Below are 20,365 nucleotides of genomic sequence, written 5' to 3' on the forward strand. Positions count from 1 at the left end.
GGCAGGAGTGCATTGGCACCAAGTGCCACACCCAGGGCTGTCTAAACGCATGGGCACGCTGGGCAGTTACCCTCACGCTAATCTATGTATGCTGTGACTTGCTGAGTGGTTGCGTAGGTTTGAGGCCCCAGGGGGGCCTGTAATGCTGTTAAGATGGCACTGGCCACACCCGGATACTGAGAAGAGAAGCAGAGTAAAGCAGAGGGGGGGCTGATAACGATTTGAAAATATTGGGAATGAACTCAAATCGGACTGCGGTATCTGACTCCCCCGTGACTCCGTAAAGTACAAAGTGAGCCGCTCTGTCTCCTCGTGGCATGAAGAGTCTTAGGGGTCAAGTTCTGACCAATCAACTGTAAAGGTTGGACTTTTCTAAAGTTCTCACAGGCTTCCTGAGCAAATGTGCGGGTTGCTGGACTGGTGCCGCTCTTAGAGATGGTAACCCACCTGGCACTCAACGTGGCCACGACGGGTTCCTGCTTCATGTCACCTTCTAACAGAATGGCGGGCACATAAAATGGGCAGTAGTTTAGCGCTTGTCACTTACGGCTCAATTCTTAACTCTAATGGGGTCTCCTGGTGTGGAGTTGGCACGTTTTTATCTGCGCCTCAGAAGATTTTCTTCACGTCCCCTGGGGCCGGTGGTGTCCCTTTTCGATTTGGTTTCTGTTTCTCGCTCATCCAGTGACACCGTAAAGGGGAAAAGAAAAATGGATTGAGGAAAAGGCTTCAAAAATAGCTGAATGGACGGAGCTGCCATGGGCTGATATTTACGTCTCTTGCTTTGTTCTCCTCTGCCACCCTTGCCCCGTAGGCACAGAGGCTCCGAATGCCCACACGCCTTTGTTTCAGATCCCAAGTTGAATAGTGAAGCTTCTTCCCCAGCGAGGCGAGGAAATGAAGGTGAGAGCAGCTTGAACTGGTTTGCCTCTCCTTGAAGGCCGCTTTTAGCCTCTGCAATCCTGTAACAGGATTTCAGGCTGTTAATGCAGCTCTCCCCGCCACAGGACTCGAGTTTTTTGGTCAGTTTGTGTAGGAGAGAGGAGTGCGTGAGCGAAACGCAGATTGGATGTGAGAAAAGGTGCTGGCGGGCGGATTGAAAAAGAGACGAGCAAAAAATAAATTGAAAAACGGACTCAAAAAGGTGCAGGCCAGGGAAGAGGGCGAGAGTAGCCGTGCCATCTGAAGGATAAGGAATTGACCTAAAACTGAGCCCTCTTTGGCTCCCTGTGTGAGTGGTCTTAAGAACTGAAAACTGCATGGGGTGGGACAGGTGGGCCTTGCAGCACCGTCTCTGAACTCCTGCTCAGGATGAACAGTAACAGCCAGGCAGAGCCTTCGGAGGAAAAGGAGGACCCCGAGGAGGTAAGTGACACTCCTGTCCTTGGCATCTCGATGAACTGATGTCAACATCAGGCTTACAGATAACGAGGGTTCAGCCCGTCTCCCCTGGGGTTTTAATTAACGGCAGAGTAAGAGGGCTGCTGGCTATGGGGGGGGGAGACACTCCGACAGTTAGCGGGCAAGAGAAGTCTTTGGAAGAGGACGTCCCGGCTCAGACCGCGCTGTCACTCAGGCACAGGGCGGCTATAAATAGCTACAAAGGCCGTAGTATTTTATGATAACAAAGCCTTGGTAAATTCTCAGAAAGGTTCTGCTCTGAACTCTCCAGCTGTGCTCCTCTTCCTAGTCAGCCGGTGGATTGTCAGATGGACATCAGGAGACCCTTGACGTCTAGAATTTAACAGTGGAGCTGATCTGATGAGCCAAGGCGATGAAGCGGCGCAGTGAGGTGGCGAGGACCGCTTGTGCCAAGACATTGGCGAGTCGTGTGCCAGTGCCAGGCGATTCTTAACACCGTCTCAGGAAAGAATGAGGACGGGGAAACAAAGGAAGAATACGGATCTGGTGACAGTGGCACCTTTGGTGGGATAATAATCATAATAACTTTATTTATAAAAGTCGTCATACAATCTATAATAAACATTTATTAATAATAAAAAGAAACTAATCAAATACAAATAAAAAAATAAACAACAATAATAATAGTAATCACTTTATAAAAGTCATCATACAATCTGTATATATAAAAGCCAAATACCAGACAGTGACTCACTCATCAGGAAATCTCCCGAAACCAGGAGGACTTGGGACTTGAAATTTGGACTGTAGGTTACCCTCGGTGCTCGCTACGAAACGGTTTGAAAAATTTCACTGTCCAAGCGCGAAATTTCTTATAGTTTTTTAGACCCGTTTGTATGTCTGTCCGCTTTTCATGAGAGAACGACTTCACAGATTTAGATTGGGTTTTTTTTCTATAATTTGTTGGAACATTCCGGTTGATTTTGCGACTTCTCTCATCGCGCTAAGTAGCAGAGTTCGCTTGTGGTACCGATTTATTAGCACGAATCTGAGAGAAACTCATTGGGCTGCGGGGCCCTCCTCACTCGCGTGCCAGCCTTGGGGTGCAGCCTTAACTCTGCTTAGCTAGCGAATGAGAGAACTACTTAACAGATTTAGATTGGGGTTATTTCTAGAATTTGCTTGGACATTCTGGCTGATTTTGTGACTTCTGTCATTGCGCTAAGAGTCAGAGTTCACTAGCAGGAGCGACATATCTGTGGTAATCCGAGGGGAGGGGGAAGTGTGACGTCAGGAGTGGGGAGCTGGGCGGGGCCTCCTCACTGGCCTGTGTCACTACTACGTGGGCGGAGCCACGGGGGACAGCTAGTTAATAATAAACATTAATAATAGAATAAAAATAATCAAATAATAAAAATAAACATTTAATAATAACTATAAAAGTCATCATGCCATTAATAATAAAAATTTATTAATAATACAAATAAAATAATCAAATAAAAATAATAAAAAGAAACATTTAATAATAGTAACTATAAAAGTCATCATAGCATTTAATAATAATAAACAGTTATTCATAATAAAAATAATAATAATAAAATAAAGATACATAAAATAATCAAAAATAAACATATAATAATATTAAAAGTAACTATTTATAAAAGTCATCATACAATTAATAGTAATAATAAACATTTAATAAAAAATAAGTAATAAATAAAAATAAACATTTAATAATAACTATAAAAGTCATCACACCATTAATAATAAACAGCTATTCATAATAAAAATAAAATAATAATAATAAAATAAAGATACATAAAATAATCAAAAATAAACATTTAATAATAATATTAAAAGTAACTATTTATAAAAGTCATCATACAATTAATAGTAATAATAAACATTTAATAAAAAATAAGTAATAAATAAAAAAATACGCATTTAATAATAATAACTATAAAAGTCATCATACCATTAATAATAATTCATAATACAAATAAAATAATAATAAAAAAATAACAATACATAAAATAATCAAAAATAAACATTTAATAATAATATCCATCCATTATCTAACCCACTATATCCTAACTACTGGGTCACGGGGGTCTGCTGGGGCCAATCCCAGCCTACACAGGGCACAAGGCAGGAAACAGACCCTGGGCAGGGCGCCAGCCCACCACTGTTGTTAATAATAATAATAATAATAAAAGTATTTATAAAAGTCATCATACAGTAATAGTAGTAATTAACATTTAATAATAATAAAAATAAATAAAAAGTAATAATTTTATAATAGTAGTACCTTTACAGTATACTGTATAGCACCTTATCATACATTTACATGCAACTCAGGGTGCATTTCAAAGGTTAAACAACAAACACAAAGCTATAGCACATTTATTTGTATTATTATCATTAATTATTGCAATGATAATTTCTAATAAATATAAGGATACGAAATACAAAATCAGTCAGGTATTGTTAATCAAAATGTAGCCACCAAAGTGCAAACCAAACCTTCACTCTTATCAGAAAAGGGTTTTCTGATTAAAATATTTATACATTCAGGCTGACAATAGAACAGCCAATATCTGAAATATATATGTATATATATATATATACTGGAGAATATAACTTGACAAATCCGCTCGAACGGGACACGCAGATCTCAAAAGCCCCTTTAGGTGCAGGGTCTGGGGCGGTCGCCCCACTTGCCACCCCCAAACGCCAAACGGAGAGAAACAACAACACATTAGAAGTAAACAAGTGAGTGAATGGATAAAAGCACCAAAAATGAAACAGAAGAATAAATCAATATGCAGCTAAATAAAAAGTGACGTACAAGCAGTAGAATCCTTGATTATAGACGCGTCTCGAGTGATTATAACAAAGTCTCGTGCTGTGGTCAGATGGCCAGGGAGGACAGAAAAAAAAAAATCAATAAAAAACGCCAGCCGACGCAGTAAGATGACAGCCACGTTCAGGTCTCAGGCGTGTGCTGTCTTTCAGTGAGAGTTCCATGCCTGGCTCAGGTATACTTGCTGCTTATTTAAATATTTAAAAAATGTGGTTGATTTTGTTCTTGTCTTCTTTGTAATGTTGTGTGATTCAGTTCATATTTTTATTAATAATTTGGCGTTTGTAAATGTTAGTTTTGTGGTGCACAGCTCTTTCAGTTATATGACATGGAGGCTGGAGTGGGCGGGGCCACCTGACACTGCAGCTGAGCCAGGTGGGCGGGGCCACTTCGAGTCTCCGCCCCCCCTGGTATTTAAATCACAGCTCAGCACTTTGCTTGCATTCCTACATTTGGTTTGCACTTCATGTCTTTGAGGATTTTCTGTTTTTAACCCTCGGCTCACGATTTAAGGCACCGTTCCTGGTTTTGCCGTTTTTGGAGCGGTCTCTTTATGTTTTGCCTTTTGGCCAGAACTATTTTTGCTCCTGGCTTGTTTTTTTTTTGTTTCTGACAATCTTTTTGATTGTTCTTCTACTTTATTAAATCTTACATTTTTGAATATTTTTGTATTTTTTTTCCTGCTCATTTTTGTGATTACTTAGCATTTTGATCTTTAACCCTTGGAATCGCAGCCTGCCGGAAAGGCGTATATACCCGAAAGGCCAGGTTACCAGCCTGCCCATCTACCGCCATTACCCAGTGGGCCGCTATACCGGCCAGTGCTCTTATTAATGTATACGTCGCGCACACCACTGACGCCACTTGGTTTTGCCGGTCCAAAAATTGAATTGTTTTCGTTTTTGCATGTGGGTTTATAAGGAGAAACGTTTTCATCTGTAAATTCAGCGTGGTTTTGATTGCTTTTTCATGCCGAAACGTAAAAATCAGTCAAGCAAAGCAGAAACGCCAGTCAGTAGTACAGCAGCGGGTGGCAAGAAGCGGCGAAGTGAGCAATCCAACAGCTAGCTGTAGTAAAATGGGTACCGGATGACGAAACACGGCCAAAAGGGCGGCGATTTACAGCTGAACAAGCCAGACAGTTGCTGTTAGACTCGCACTCAGAGGATATTTTAGCTGGTGACTGCGCTGACGATTTTGAGAGTGACATCAGTGATGACGATTCAGTTAATGACTTGACTATGCACTGGTGAAAATCATGCAAGGTGTCTTCTGGGCTTTGGTTCTGCCAACAAAGATTGTTTTGAGGCACATCATCATTCAAAGGCTCAGGTCATGAAAATGGAGCTGCATTGACGGTATTTGTGATAAAAAAAACTGTGCACCTTTATCTTACAGACCGCGTACCGAGACTTGAAATCTGGTGTTAGAACAGTGTAACAATGTCACTTTGTGCTAAAGCTTTACTTGTCAAGTTCAAAATATGTTGGGGAGCACAGGGGTTAATGGTGGGGAGGTCAGCCTGCCTTTTGAGTTTAGGGGCTAGCCTGCCCGAGGTGAGGCCTGTTCAGTCATTTTCAGACCTGTGGGAGCAGGCAGGTTGGGCTTTTTGAGGCCCGCGCACACTTGGAGATCACAACAGGGGGTCCCTCTACGAGTCCTGCGGCAGATCTCTGGAGGGGCCCGAAAACAGCATTAACTCTTTGAGGGCTGAATATTTTTTCCAAAAAAACATAGTTTCTGAAAAGCAATGGGGTGTTATAGAAATCAACATTAAACATTTGTTGCTGTACAGTAATCCCTCACTTATCGCGGGAGATAGGTTCCAAGGCCGACCGCAATAACTGAATTTCCGTGAAGTAGGGACACCATATTTATTTAATTATTTAACGTGTATTTGGACGTTTTTAAACCCTCCCTGTATTGTTTACAACCCACCATTTACTCTATTAAAAACAGGGACAACTGCTAAGCAAAATGAAATCGATAGATAAGTTTACACTTACTGTATAGTGAAGTACACGTAGCAGCTTGTAGGCGGTCATGACGTCGTCGACCTTGTTGCAAAGATTCCTAAAGCAGATTCCATCCAGACTACTGCCTTATCACGTCCACTTGCAACTCGTTTTGCACCCTGGTTAAAGGACACTGCGGCCGTAGATCTTATATGCTTTTCCTCCTTTTTAAATAAAGAGAATCGATGTCCTGCAGCGGTGTAGCTGTTCCCTTCCTTCAACATATCCAAAACTTTTACCTTTTCTGCAATCATTTGCATCGTCTGTTGGTGCTTGGACACGGCCCCTGAAGCATTAGCACGTTAATGATGAATGAGTGAGATGAGACTTCCTGGTTAATGCAACACTCCGTCGCTGAGCCAATCAGCAGCACACAGGAACTTAACTGCGTGCTCTGATTGGGTAGCTTCTCAGCCATCCGCCAATAGCATCTCTTACGTGAAATCAACTGGGCAAACCAACTGAGGAAGCAAGTAAAAAGACCCATTGTCCGCAGAAACCCGTGAAGCAGCGAAAAATCCGCGTTATGTATTTAGATATGCTTACATATAAAATCCGCGAAAAGTGAACCGCGAAGTAGCGAGGGATTACTGTATACTGCGGCTGCCAGTTTGCCAAGAATGTGCGGCAGGCTTGCTGTCAGGTTGTTGTGATAAGATGTCACAAAAACAAATATAAAGAGTTGGGGATTGGCCCCCTTATATTGTTAGGAACAGGTAGCAATTTGGTCAAAACTGTTTAAATGCAGATATTCGACAAAGTACAGAAGGTTTGAAGGTGCTTTTATACAAAATGGTTGCTGATTAATTAAGGAGGAAGTGATGTCATCTGGGGAGGACAGGATTGGCATCATCATCAGAAGCCGGACGTGATGTCATCAAAGGGAGACCGGAAGTGACGGAGGAGGATGGAATAGTGGATGGAAAGCCATTTTCTGGAATGTGAAGTGGTGAATGCTTATTTGTCTTCTTTGGTTCTGAAAAGTTAGGGAAAGAGATATCAATACCATCAAACAACCCTTCATCCTTTACACCTTCACTCACCTCTGGGCTTGTTGACAGTCTCCTAAGCGCTCGTGTGTGACACTGTCTGTGTGTAGCCGAGGCAGCAGCAGCAGCAGCAGGGGTCATGGTCACAGTGCATTGCAAACTAGTTTCTACCTCTTACCATTGTTAAGTGGCAGTCTTCCTGGCGAACGTTGCCATAGGTGTGTCAACTACATGAACCTGTTCAACACCACCACGATTAACTGGGGACCAGTCAGCTGAAGCTGGAACCTCACATTCGTTTTCGATCACTTGTATCAAAATCGGAGTCCGGAAAGTCATAGTCCGGTTCAGAGATAACAGGCAAAGCTTTGTCCACGCAGTATTTTGCTTTACGTATTCGCTTGTATCTCTCGCCATTGTGTCAGTGCCATTTTTGCTATTGTTTGCACCTTACTACTCACATGAGCCCAGGAAATCTCGGTCAAACCAATGAAGCTGCCTTTCCAACTAAAAGGTAACGGTTGGTTTTGTCACACTTTACAGCTGATTACCATCGTCAACTCCTCCTTTTGATAGAAGTTGACATCAGCCCTGAAAGAGTTAAGTACGATGGTGCGGCCCTCAGGCAGTGTAGCTGCCCTTTATGAGCCCGTGTTTACTGACTGCCCATCAAGTAAGCTGTTTACATGAAACGAAATGCCACTGAACTGTTGTGCCCTTATAAACAGAACAATTGAAATGCATTTGGGGGCCTGTGGATCACAATGGACTCGGCTAATTTGCTGTTGGGCTCATTAACATTATTACAATGGCACTCACATCTATCGAGTCGCATTGCCCGACTGCACTACTGGGCACCGGGGGGCTGCGTGTTTATTATTATTATTATTAAAAAGCCTTTGAACTACCAAGACCGTCGTCGCCAGGCCTTGAAGCTTCCCGGGTTGTGCTTGTCAGAGACTCTGATCTCAAAGAGAGTTAAGTCTGTCATGACAGACCGGAGCACAGGGAGCCCGTGTCAGTGTCGCCCAATCATAATCTCTCCATTCGAATGAAAAAACGCGGCGAGGAGGCGAGACTTTTTGGAATGCAGTCCTGCGAGACGGAGACTTTTAACATGAGAGTCTTTCAAGTCACGTCATACTTACAACTATTTTCAAACAAGACCACGCTCATCTAACAACCTCAGTCGTGTGAATGCTCTTGGCAGACACGCTTCCTGCACTCTCAGCTCTTCAAAGTTTTACCAGGACATTCATTTTATACGTTTTAGACACGTCGGCAAATAAGTGAAAAAGAAAGAGCAGCACGTCGAAAGGAGACCCAAAAGCGTTGGAGAGAAAAGAATGCCAAAAAAGAACAATAATAATCGATGTGCAAATTCAGAAAATAAGGAAACTAATAATCAGGCCGCACCGAGTGGAATGGAAAACCTCACAGGTCCAGTCGGGGTCTGAAATAAAAGACAAAGAATAGAAGACAAAGTAGAACTTCATAAAGACGTTCACAAACGTTGGTGTGATGCTATGACAATTAACAAATCACAGGGACAAACATTTGAAAAAGTTGTTTTATTTATTAGAGAGAAAGAAACAAAATTCTCTGACGGGCAGTCATACGTTGCGTTGTCCAAATGCGGAATCAAAATTCAAAGCGATAGTGACGAAAAGTTCATTCCAAGTATTGTTTTTACTGAAGTTTGAAAGTGAAATAATGCAATACTGTATGTAACAATTCCCATGAAAGTAACAATCTCTTTAAATTGTATATCCGAGTAGCCAAACCTGTGGGTGGGCGAGCGAAGTGAGCAGGGGGCAGAGCCCCCTAGTAATAATAATAATCCATCCACCCATCCATCCATTATCCAGCCTGCTATATCCTAACTGCAGGGTCACGGGGGTCTGCTGGAGCCAATCCCAGCCAACACAGGGCGCAAGGCAGGAAACAAACCCCGGGCAGGGCGCCAGCCCACCGCAGGACACACACACACCCACACACCAAGCACACACACACTAGGGCCAATTTAGAATCACCAATCCGCCTAACCTGCATGTCTTTGGACTGTGGGAGGAAACCCACGCAGACACGGGGAGAACATGCAAACTCCACGCAAGGAGGACCCGGGAAGCGAACCCGAGTCTCCATACTGCGAGGCAGCAGTACCACCCACTGCGCCACCGTGCCGCCCACCGATGTATTTATGCAAATCCAATAGAGTGGCTGTGGGCCGAGAGTAGGTGGGCGGGGCCTTCCTCATTCACACGCCAGCCTCCATTCGAGTCGCTCTGCCTCTCGCCACGTGTTGGAGCGCACCTCGCCTTGGCTTAGCTAGCCATACCCGTTTGTTCAGCAGACATATCTGCAGATTGTTAAGGAATAACGTTTGATGTTTTTGAGATCAGAGCTCCCTGTGTTTTAGAGGGTAGCTGCTGATTGTCAGAGTTAACATGGCCACGTGCTTTTTTCCCCACGCCGGGAACGCTTTCTCGTCGGAGCTGCACACGATCAGATATTGTGCCAACGTCTATTGATTTTTAAAGTTTGTCCTGTTTCCCTACTGTGTGGGCGAAGCCACGGGGTACAGCTAGCATTCACATAAACACTTTACATTAAATGAATACGCTGTACTTTAAATATCGAGGTTTGTTTGTCTCATACATATTTAACTTACACAAAGTATTTTTAAACTTTAAAGTTCAACAATCTAAAAAAAAAACGTGCAAGACGTAATGGCCGCTCGCTCATTATAATTATGAACTCCAATCCTCTTGTGCAAATTAAAACAGATCTACTATTACTACATTTTCTACTACCATTACTACTACTACATCTACTTTAAATCCACAGTACAGTGGTGTGAAAAACTATTTGCCCCCTTCCTGATTTCTTATTCTTTTGCATGTTTGTCACACAAAATGTTTCTGATCATCAAACACATTTAACCATTAGTCAAATATAACACAAGTAAACACAAAATGCAGTTTGTAAATGGTGGTTTTTATTATTTAGGGAGAGAAAAAAATCCAAACCTACATGGCCCTGTGTGAAAAAGTAATTGCCCCCTGAACCTAATAACTGGTTGGGCCACCCTTAGCAGCAATAACTGCAATCAAGCGTTTGCGATAACTTGCAATGAGTCTTTTACAGCGCTCTGGAGGAATTTTGGCCCACTCATCTTTGCAAAATTGTTGTAATTCAGCTTTATTTGAGGGTTTTCTAGCATGAACCGCCTTTTTAAGGTCATGCCATAGCATCTCAATTGGATTCAGGTCAGGACTTTGACTAGGCCACTCCAAAGTCTTCATTTTGTTTTTCTTCAGCCATTCAGAGGTGGATTTGCTGGTGTGTTTTGGGTCATTGTCCTGTTGCAGCACCCAAGATCGCTTCAGCTTGAGTTGATGAACAGATGGCCGGACATTCTCCTTCAGGATTTTTTGGTAGACAGTAGAATTCATGGTTCCATCTATCACAGCAAGCCTTCCAGGTCCTGAAGCAGCAAAACAACCCCAGACCATCACACTACCACCACCATATTTTACTGTTGGAATGATGTTCTTTTTCTGAAATGCTGTGTTCCTTTTACGCCAGATGTAACGGGACATTTGCCTTCCAAAAAGTTCAACTTTTGACTCATCAGTCCACAAGGTATTTTCCCAAAAGTCTTGGCAATCATTGAGATGTTTCTTAGCAAAATTGAGACGAGCCCTAATGTTCTTTTTGCTTAACAGTGGTTTGCGTCTTGGAAATCTGCCATGCAGGCCGTTTTTGCCCAGTCTCTTTCTTATGGTGGAGTCGTGAACACTGACCTTAATTGAGGCAAGTGAGGCCTGCAGTTCTTTAGACGTTGTCCTGGGGTCTTTTGTGACCTCTCGGATGAGTCGTCTCTGCGCTCTTGGGGTAATTTTGGTCGGCCGGCCACTCCTGGGAAGGTTCACCACTGTTCCATGTTTTTGCCATTTGTGGATAATGGCTCTCACTGTGGTTCGCTGGAGTCCCAAAGCTTTAGAAATGGCTTTATAACCTTTACCAGACTGATAGATCTCAATTACTTCTGTTCTCATTTGTTCCTGAATTTCTTTGGATCTTGGCATGATGTCTAGCTTTTGAGGTGCTTTTGGTCTACTTCTCTGTGTCAGGCAGCTCCTATTTAAGTGATTTCTTGATTGAAACAGGTGTGGCAGTAATCAGGCCTGGGGGTGGCTACGGAAATTGAACTCAGGTGTGATACATCACAGTTAGGTTATTTTTTAACAAGGGGGCAATTACTTTTTCACACAGGGCCATGTAGGTTTGGATTTTTTTTTCTCCCTAAATAATAAACACCATCATTTAAAAACTGCATTTTGTGTTTACTTGTGTTATATTTGACTAATGGTTAAATGTGTTTGATGATCAGAAACATTTTGTGTGACAAACATGCAAAAGAATAAGAAATCAGGAAGGGGGCAAATAGTTTTTCACACCACTGTATATAAATGTTCATTTTTATCGGACCCTCACGGACCCCCTGAATCCCATCCATGGACCCCCTAGGGGGTTCACGTCCCTCAGGTTAAGAACCCCCTGACTTAGATGATGTGACGTCAGCCATTTTTGTGCCACACGTGAGCTATTAGGTGAGACAGAGAGAGCCAATCAGAGACAGAGGATGATTAGGGGGCCAGAATGACTAGGCTGCGGTTGCCAGTTTAGCCAGGACTTCAGGATACCCCCCTACTGCCCAGGGACCTTTAAAACTGTTGTCATATTCAAAGGATGGCACCATTGTTACAACACAGTGCCCCCCACGTTACTGCACTGAGGCATTGGGGTCCCCACACACAACCACAAGCTAAGCGCCCCCTGCTGGTCTCACCAACACCTCTTGCGATTCCCTAGATCAGGGGTGGGCAGCGTCGGTTCCTGGAGGGCCTCAGTGGCTGCAGGTTTTTGTGAGAAGTTAATTTTTGCCGACGAATCCCTTGTTGCTCAAGTGACGTTTTGATGCTTCATTGTAGGGGTCTCGCTTGCTCAGGTTCCCCACCCTGAATTACTGCATGCAGCGGTTCAAGACTGACTTAAGCGTTTATTGACGGCTCCTCATTAGCAAGAAGATGTAAATGACAAAGCAGCCAGCAGTTCTCCGTCTGACTTGTTTCCGTTGATGTCACGCGCTCTTTGATTTAATAAGACAGAACTGACTGAGGGCGGCACGGTGGCGCAGTGGGTAGCGCTGCTGCTTCACAGTTGGGAGACCTGGGGACCTGGGTTCGCTTCCCGGGTCCTCCCTGCGTGGAGTTTGCATGTTCTCCCTGTGTCTGCGTGGGTTTCCTCCCACAGTCCAAAGACGTGCAGGTTAGGTGGTTTGGCGATTCTAAATTGTCTCTAGGATGTGCTTGGTGTGTATGTGTGTGTCCTGCGGTGGGCTGGCACCCTGCCTGGGATTGGTTCCTGCCTTGTGCCCTGTGTTGGCTGGGATTGGCTCCAGCAGACCCCCGTGACCCTGTGTTCAGATTCAGCGGGTTGGAAAATGGATGGATAGAACTGACTGAAGTTGGCGCGTTTTAGGCTTCAAATCATTTGGATGACATCCTCGGAAAGGAAAAAAAAAAAGAACCTGACAAGCCGTAAAATGAAAGGATGTTTGAGACTGGCAAGGCTTGGCTTCTAATGAAGCAATGAAAAAACCGGCAGCCACTGCGGCCCTCCAGTGCCAACATTGCCCACCGCTGTGGGCCCAAAACGTGCTTAGCTTCAGGTGGCCGACCTCTTCTGATGTGCCAGGGTGGCATGGCGTGATTGAATGTGAATAAATGTGGTACGGCACATGAAGATGTTCAAGTATGCCACCTTTATCGGTTGGCACTGTTCTACTGGTCTGGCTGTTCAAATCTATTCATACATGCCAGGTGTTTTCCACGGGGTGTCTTTACTTTTTCACAAAAGTACTTAAGGAAGTAATCTTTGCCAACAGCGAGAATAACTTTTATCGGTAAGCTGCTTTTGTCCCTCGTAAAGGTCAGCGTTGTTAATCGTTAACACGGATTTGCCTCTTGAAGGAGACTCGAGTGCTGCCAAGGCCCTCCTATCAGATAAGCTAAAGCAGGCCTGAAAGCCCACATGGTGGGCAGTGGAAGTGACTGCTCTTACGAGGCTGGGGGGCCGACTGTTTGCCCTCTTGACATCCTGCCGAGTCCCCCAAACCCCCCCCCCCCCCCCCCCCCCCCCGCCTTTAGGGGTTTGAAGTGGAAAAAATCCGAGTTGCCAATTCGGTCCCTGCCTGTGACGGGCGATGTGACCCTGAGACGTCACAGCCCCTCGCGCCCGGTTCTATGCCCACGTTAAGCGTATTGATAAGCTCTCTTCACTGAGGCCAAACCTTTCCGTCCGCCTCGGCTAAATGCTTTCAGACCCTCACACTTCACTTCGTCACACGTTGTTGGGTTTCCATGTGTCCAGTCATTCAGATGAGATCAGACAAACTTTATTAATCCCACCGTTGGGGGGGGGGGGCGGGGGGGGGTTTGGCACACACAGCAGAAACACAAAAACGAGGATACGGACTCACAGGACAGCTGATACAGCCAATCAATCCATAAATAAAAATGAGCTGAACAAGTACATCAGGCAGGTAGAAGCATTGAATTGCTTGATAGCGGTGGGCAGAAAAGACCCCCCAAGAGTGGCACTTCTTAGCACACCCTGTGGCGTAAAGTGCTCTGAGACACAGAGGGCATTTTTCATGATGGCGTCCAATTTTTGCCACAACAGTGTCCGGTGTGCCCAGGGTCCGCCCTGTGATGGCGCAGGCTTTCCTGCTCAAGCCGTGTGCTGCTTTTGAGCTCGCTGGTTGCTTTGCCAAGAGACCACCACACTGGCTATGATGGACTGGTGCGGCTTGCTGCTCACATCAATAGGCCCACGTCTTCCAAGTCCAGCCTGTTGTGGTCCTTCTTGTCCAGCGCCACCCTGTTGTCACACCAGTCCAGTTTTGCTGGTCCTTGTCACCCTCAATGGAGAGTGGACTCCTCGGTGTGTCCAGAGGTCCGCTGATGTTGAGTCGAAGGTTGTTGTCCCCGCACCTCAAGACAAAGTCCTCCACAACCTTCCTGAACTCCGACTCCTCTCCATTTATTAATGCAGCCTGTGATGCCAATTTCAGTACATGGCGAGGACTGGTGTGGTGCTAGTAGTCTGTTGTGTAGGGGGGGTGAACAGGAACAGAGACAGGACAGACCCCTGAGGTGCTCCAGTGTGACACTCCACCATTTCTGACACACAAACTGCTCTCCAGTGGTCAGGTGGTCCATGATCCAGGGGATTGTGGGGGCATCAAGATTCAAAGCCTTGCGCTTCCTCCTTGGTCGATGAGGCAGAATGGGGTTGAAGATCAAAGAACACAATAATAATAATAATAATAATACATTTTATTTATATAGCGCCTTTCCCATGCTCAAGGCACTTACAGAATATAATAAAGAACGGCAGAATATACAGTATATAGCATTGTACAAACCAGATAAATAAATAAAGAAGATTAAGACAGTAAATTCTGAAAAAAAACAGACAACATAATTGATGGTCTCGCACACACACACACAGAGGTTACATGAGCATCTTGACAGAGAAGTAAACTGAGAGAAAGGTAATAAAGTCAAGTAGAGCTAAAAGCCAAACTGAACAGATGAGTTTTGAGTTGTTTTTTAAAAGAATTCATGGAGTCAGCTGACCTGATTAATTTTGGTAGGTCATTCCAGAGTCTGGGCGCTATACAGCTGAAGGCCCTGCTGTCACCCATAGAGTGTAGATTAGTGACGGGCACAACAAGATTACCAGAATCAGAGGACCTTAGTGGGCGGGCAGGCACATAGTGATGGAGGAGGTCACTGATGTAGTTTGGCGCGAGGTTATTTAAAGCTTTGTAGGTTATTAGTAGGATTTTATATTCGATTCTGTAGGACACAGGGAGCCAGTGAAGGCAGAGCAGGATGGGTGTGATGTGCTCGCTGCTGCTGGTCCGTGTCAGGACTCTTGCAGCTGAGTTTTGAATAAGCTGGAGCTGTGATATAAGATTAGAAGGGGCACCTGCCAGTAGGGAATTACAATAATCGATGCGGGATGTGATAAAAGCAGGGACAAGTTTCTCAGCATTAGAGAAGGAGAGGAAGGAGCGAACACGGGATATGTGACAGAGGTGAAAGTAAGAAAGTTTCTTAATGTGATTTATGTGGTGGAATAAGTGAGGGAGGAATCAAAAATGACACCAAGATTTTTTACAGTAGAGGCAGGTCTGATGAGATCACTGCCAAGATGGACTGGGAAGGAGCTCATTTTATTAAGTTGCATTTTAGTCCCAATTTGCAGGAGTTCAGTTTTATTGCAATTTAATTTTAAAGAGTTCTGCTCCATCCAGGTTTTAATTTCACTAAGGCAGGTTGTGAGCTGAGAAAGCTCTGATGAAGTTCCACTTTTAACATTGAAGTAGAGCTGAGTATCATCTGCATAAAAATGATAACCCAATCCATAACTACGGATAATATGGCCAAGGGGAAGCATATAAATACAGAAAAGCAGAGGACCGAGGACAGAGCCCTGAGGGACTCCTTGTGTGACTGGCGTTGAGCTGGATCTACTGTTGCCAAGACTAACAAACTCTTGCCTATCACTCAGATAGGACTTGAACCACTGGAGGGCAGTGCCAGAGATACCCAGCATGTTCTCCATTCTGGACAGTAGGATGTCATGTCGTGCTGCACTGAGGTCTAACAGAATTAATATGCTGGTTTGTCCAGAGTCTGCTGCCATAAGCAAATCATTGGTTACCCGTAGCAGAGCAGTTTCACAGCTGTGCCGCGCCCTGAATCCAGACTGAAAGGGTTCCATCAAATTATTAGAGGTTAGGTAATTGGTGAGTTGGGAAGCTACAACACGCTCAAGAACTTTTGACAGGAAAGGTAAATGGGAAATAGGCCGGAAATTGTTAAGATTGTCAGCATCAAGGCCAGACTTTTTTAACATTGGGGTTACAGAAGCAATTTTAAAAGTGAGTGGCACAGAGCCAGTGTCAAAGGATGAGTTTATTATTGTTGTAACAGTCGGGATTATGGCACGAAGGCAGGATTTAAGTAGTGTGGTGGGGATGGGGTCCAGTACACAAGTAGTCGGCCTCATCTTACAAAGCAGGTTATTAACAAACGCAGATGTGACTGGTGAGAACTTAGAGAAGGAGCTGGATGGAGCAATGCTGAAGGGGGCGGCTTTGTCCAGGTGGGAGTTGGACCCTGTGGTGCATGAAGATCAGAACATCATCCATACCTGTGTGTGTGTCTGATAGGCAAATGGCAGATGAGCCAATCAGGGGTCCGAGACGTCACAGAACCAGCCGCTCAAAGGTCTCCATGATGTGTGAAGTGGGCGCAACTGATCACTTGGGGTCCCTGAGATGCCCCTTTCTTGGGCACTGGGAGCACACAGGATGTTTCCCACAGCTGTGGACCCTTCTACAAACCAAACAGGATTTAGGGTCTCTCCTTTATTTTATAGAAGTGGTAATGTCACTCGAATAGCCGAGACTGCTTCATTCCAGGATTATCAACTACATCAGGTGTCTGGTGGGTCCAGCGTTTCCATACGTCATGGTCAGTGTCTGTTTAGAACAGCCTGGAAGGTTCCAGAATGTGATGTCACAACTGAGGTTACCACAACCAGATCAGGTGTTTGGTGGATCCAGTGTTTCCATACGTCATGGTCAGTGTCTGTTTAGAACAGCCCAGAAGGTTCCAGAATGTGATGTCACAACTGAGGTTGGGTCCAGTGTTTCCATACGTCATGGTCAGTGTCTGTTTAGAACAGCCTGGAAGGTTCCAGAATGTGATGTCACAACTGAGGTTACCACAACCACATCAGGTGTTCGGTGGATCCAGCGTTTCCATACGTCATGGTCAGTGTCTGTTTAGAACAGCCCAGAAGGTTCCAGAATGTGATGTCACAACTGAGGTTGGGTCCAGTGTTTCCATACGTCATGGTCAGTGTCTGTTTAGAACAGCCTGGAAGGTTCCAGAATGTGATGTCACAACTGAGGTTACCACAACCACATCAGGTGTTCGGTGGATCCAGCGTTTCCATACGTCATGGTCAGTGTCTGTTTAGAACAGCCCAGAAGGTTCCAGAATGTGATGTCACAACTGAGGTTATGTCATGATTACAGTTTTATTTTCAAATTTGTTCTGAAAAAAAGACATCTTTCCATTAAAGGATTACTCCACGAAAATTTTTTTTTTTATGTTCCTTACTCCTGGTCGGAATGCCCGTCCACCCGCATCCTTCCTTTAACTCTTTCAGGGCTGATGTCGACTTTTGTCAGAATCGAGGGGTGGAGGACGATGATCAGCTGTAAGCAACAAAACAAAACCATTACGTTTACGTTTGACTCTCTTTGCTAGAAGGAAAGTTACGTAGCTTTGTCGATTTGACCTCGATTGCCTACGAGTGCGTGAGTAGTGAAGAGCAAACAGCATCTAAATTGGCATCGACATCTGGCGAGAGACCAAAGCGAAATACTCCACGGACGTTTTACGTCATTTCGTTGAATAGGACTCTGACTTGTCGGACTCCGAGTTTGATGCAAGTGATCTGGAGATGGAGATCAAAAACGACAGTGAGGTACCGGCATCAGCTGATTGTGGTGCTGAACACTTTCGTGTAGCTGATGCGCCTACAGCAGCGTTGCCCTGGGAGGACCACCACTCTTGATGACCAAGAGGTACAAACCATATTGTGCCACACTGCGACTGCCATTGCCGCCCACCTGCTGTACGAAGACAGCTAGCCCACCGGGCATTCCTGTTGACCACTGAGGTGCCCCGGCGCAGTCACTGCTGCCAGACACACTGAACATGTGCCAACGACAGCCACAGCACGTAGCAGCAGACGTTTTATGTTGATTTATGTGTGAAACCATTGCTTTGTGTACCAATCAGAAAACTGATTGGTTCCTGTCTTGTGCCCTGTGTTGGCTGGGATTGGCTCCAGCGGACCCCCGTGACCCTGTGTTCGGATTCAGCGGGTTGGAAAATGGATGGATGGATGGATATTCAGTCCTCAAAAGAGTTTAAAGGGCCAGCCCACCCATGGTGCCCGTCACAGGTGGCCCACCTGAGCACACACCACCAGTCACAAGTTTTAGAACTCCTCAGGTTTTCTTCAGATTTTCATCAGTTGAAATGCAGTGAATGACCTAAAATGGTGAAAAGGTAAGCAGTAAAGTGTCAGGGCTTTAAATGTAAAGTTTAGGAGGTTAGCAACAACTGGAAAACGAGGAAATATCAGAAAATGACAAATGGGACGTCATCAGGGGACAACCTACAGACGTTCTGCAGCAATTCAAGTGAATGAAGCCAACAATTTACACAGGTGTCCTAACTTTTGTCGATTACTTAGAAACCCTCAGAGTTGGAGCAGACTGTGTTGCGACACCCTCTGAAGTCCGACTTGGACAATATCAGTGATGACGTCAAGAAAACGGACACGAGACCGAGCGTCATTACCCTTGGAAGTGTGGGCCTTTCATTTAGTGAAAGTGTCTGTGACTCCAGTGGCAATTGGAAACTCTCTGATGGGACGAGACCTGTTAGAGCCAAAGTCACCAGCCAATCAGAAGACAAGTTTGTGAGGGTCACGGGCGCCTCACAGCACAGCTTAGCAGTGCAGGTTGACAAAACCCAAGTGTCAGTGTGTACTGTGAGAGTGTGACAGGGCGAGTGGCAGGAAGAAAGCCATCCATTAAATGACAAAACCGGGCCATAAAATACCGGCTGTGGACGACTGCAGGCTGGGAGAAAGTCTCATGGACCAAGGAATCCAAATTTGACATCTTCAGTTCATCAAACGGGGTGTTTGTACGCCGTTCGAGTTGGTGACAGGATGGTCCCTCAGTGTGTGACACCAACTGTCAATCATGGAGGAGGACGTGTGATGGTCTGGGGTTCTTTTTGCTGGAGGCAGAGTTGGTGACTGGCACAGAGTGACTGGCATTCTGAATCACAAGGATCACCACAGTTTGGCTGTTATATCAGCACAAGGCGCAGGCTACTTTGAGGAATCCAAAATTGGACTAAAATTTTGTTCCCTTAGTGATTCCTTCACTTATTTTTTATTATTTGTCATTGTTCAATTTCGTTTATTCCAAGAGAGTGTAGTAACACAGTCCCGTCCCCGCTCTGCTTTAAGACCCACTGAGGGGTTTCTAAGTAATCGACAGAAGTTAGGACACCCGTGTAAATTGTTGGCTTCATTCACTTGAATTGCTGCAGAACGTCTGTATGTTGTCCCCTGATGACGTCCCATTTGTCATTTTCTGATATTTCCTTGTTTTCCGTTGTTGCTAACCTCCTAGACTTTACATTTAAACCTTTTGGCAGTTCACTGCTTACCTCTCCACCATTTTAGGTCATTCATTGCATTTCATCTGATTACATTTGAAGAAACCCTGAGGTGTTCTAAAAACGTCTGACCGGCTGGGTCCGTCTCGCCCCACTACCCGGTGGTCCCTGTTTCCACTTCCCAGACCACTGGTTATCCCCCCCTGACACAGTGACTGTTGAATAAGCTTTGTGTGATGAACGAGAAACTGTTCTTAATGGTTGCCCCCCCCCTCCCTGAGTTAAATTTAAAGGCAGCCCACCTACCTTTGGGTTTCAGGAATTGTAATGCAAGGGGGGGGGGGGTTTGGATTAGTAAATAAAACATTTTTGGCAGGCAGGTGGCATATTTGTCTTGAAACGGTTCTAACCGGTGCGCTGAATTTCTCAGCAGCCCTCCTTGTATGATTTCCATTGTCTTTTAATTGCTGATTTATTCTAATTGCATCCCCCCAGGGTGAGTTCCTAAGTTTGGTAGATTTGTAGCCCCCCTACTGAACTGTGAACCAGCGGCCACCGGTCCGGACCAGTGCTGAACATAGAAATTGGCATTTCAAGGAGCGACACTTGGAAGCACTGATGTGAGGAGTGTGGCGCTGGTGGCAGAGCTGCAAGTCTTCTGCTTTGTGCCCTGATGCCCAGGTGCCCAGACGAAGGGCACTCGCTGTCCTAAACGTCACACTCTGTCATCACGGGCTTCTTGTTGTTTTTTTTTTTTTTTCTGTCTGTTATAAACGT

The 20,365-nt window shown here is 44.9% G+C and overlaps 1 protein-coding gene across 3 annotated transcripts in view; it reads left to right on the top strand.

Annotated features, from left to right (window-relative positions):
- LOC114642620 (calcium-binding mitochondrial carrier protein SCaMC-3-like) overlaps window positions 1–20,365 on the top strand; it is a 71,746-nt gene that overhangs the window by 19,643 nt on the left and 31,738 nt on the right. Inside the window, exon 1 of one of the 3 annotated variants that reach the window (XM_051920703.1) lies at window positions 406–1,365. The exons of the other annotated variants lie outside the window; for them this stretch is intronic. Coding sequence (XP_051776663.1) covers window positions 1,312–1,365 — 54 coding nt within the window. The 5' untranslated portion in view covers window positions 406–1,311. Of the gene's footprint in view, window positions 1–405; window positions 1,366–20,365 lie in introns of those variants that run through there. 3 annotated transcript variants of the gene reach the window in all.

The sequence above is a fragment of the Erpetoichthys calabaricus genome, chromosome 17, assembly GCF_900747795.2.
Source record: "Erpetoichthys calabaricus chromosome 17, fErpCal1.3, whole genome shotgun sequence".
NCBI lineage: Eukaryota > Metazoa > Chordata > Cladistia > Polypteriformes > Polypteridae > Erpetoichthys > Erpetoichthys calabaricus.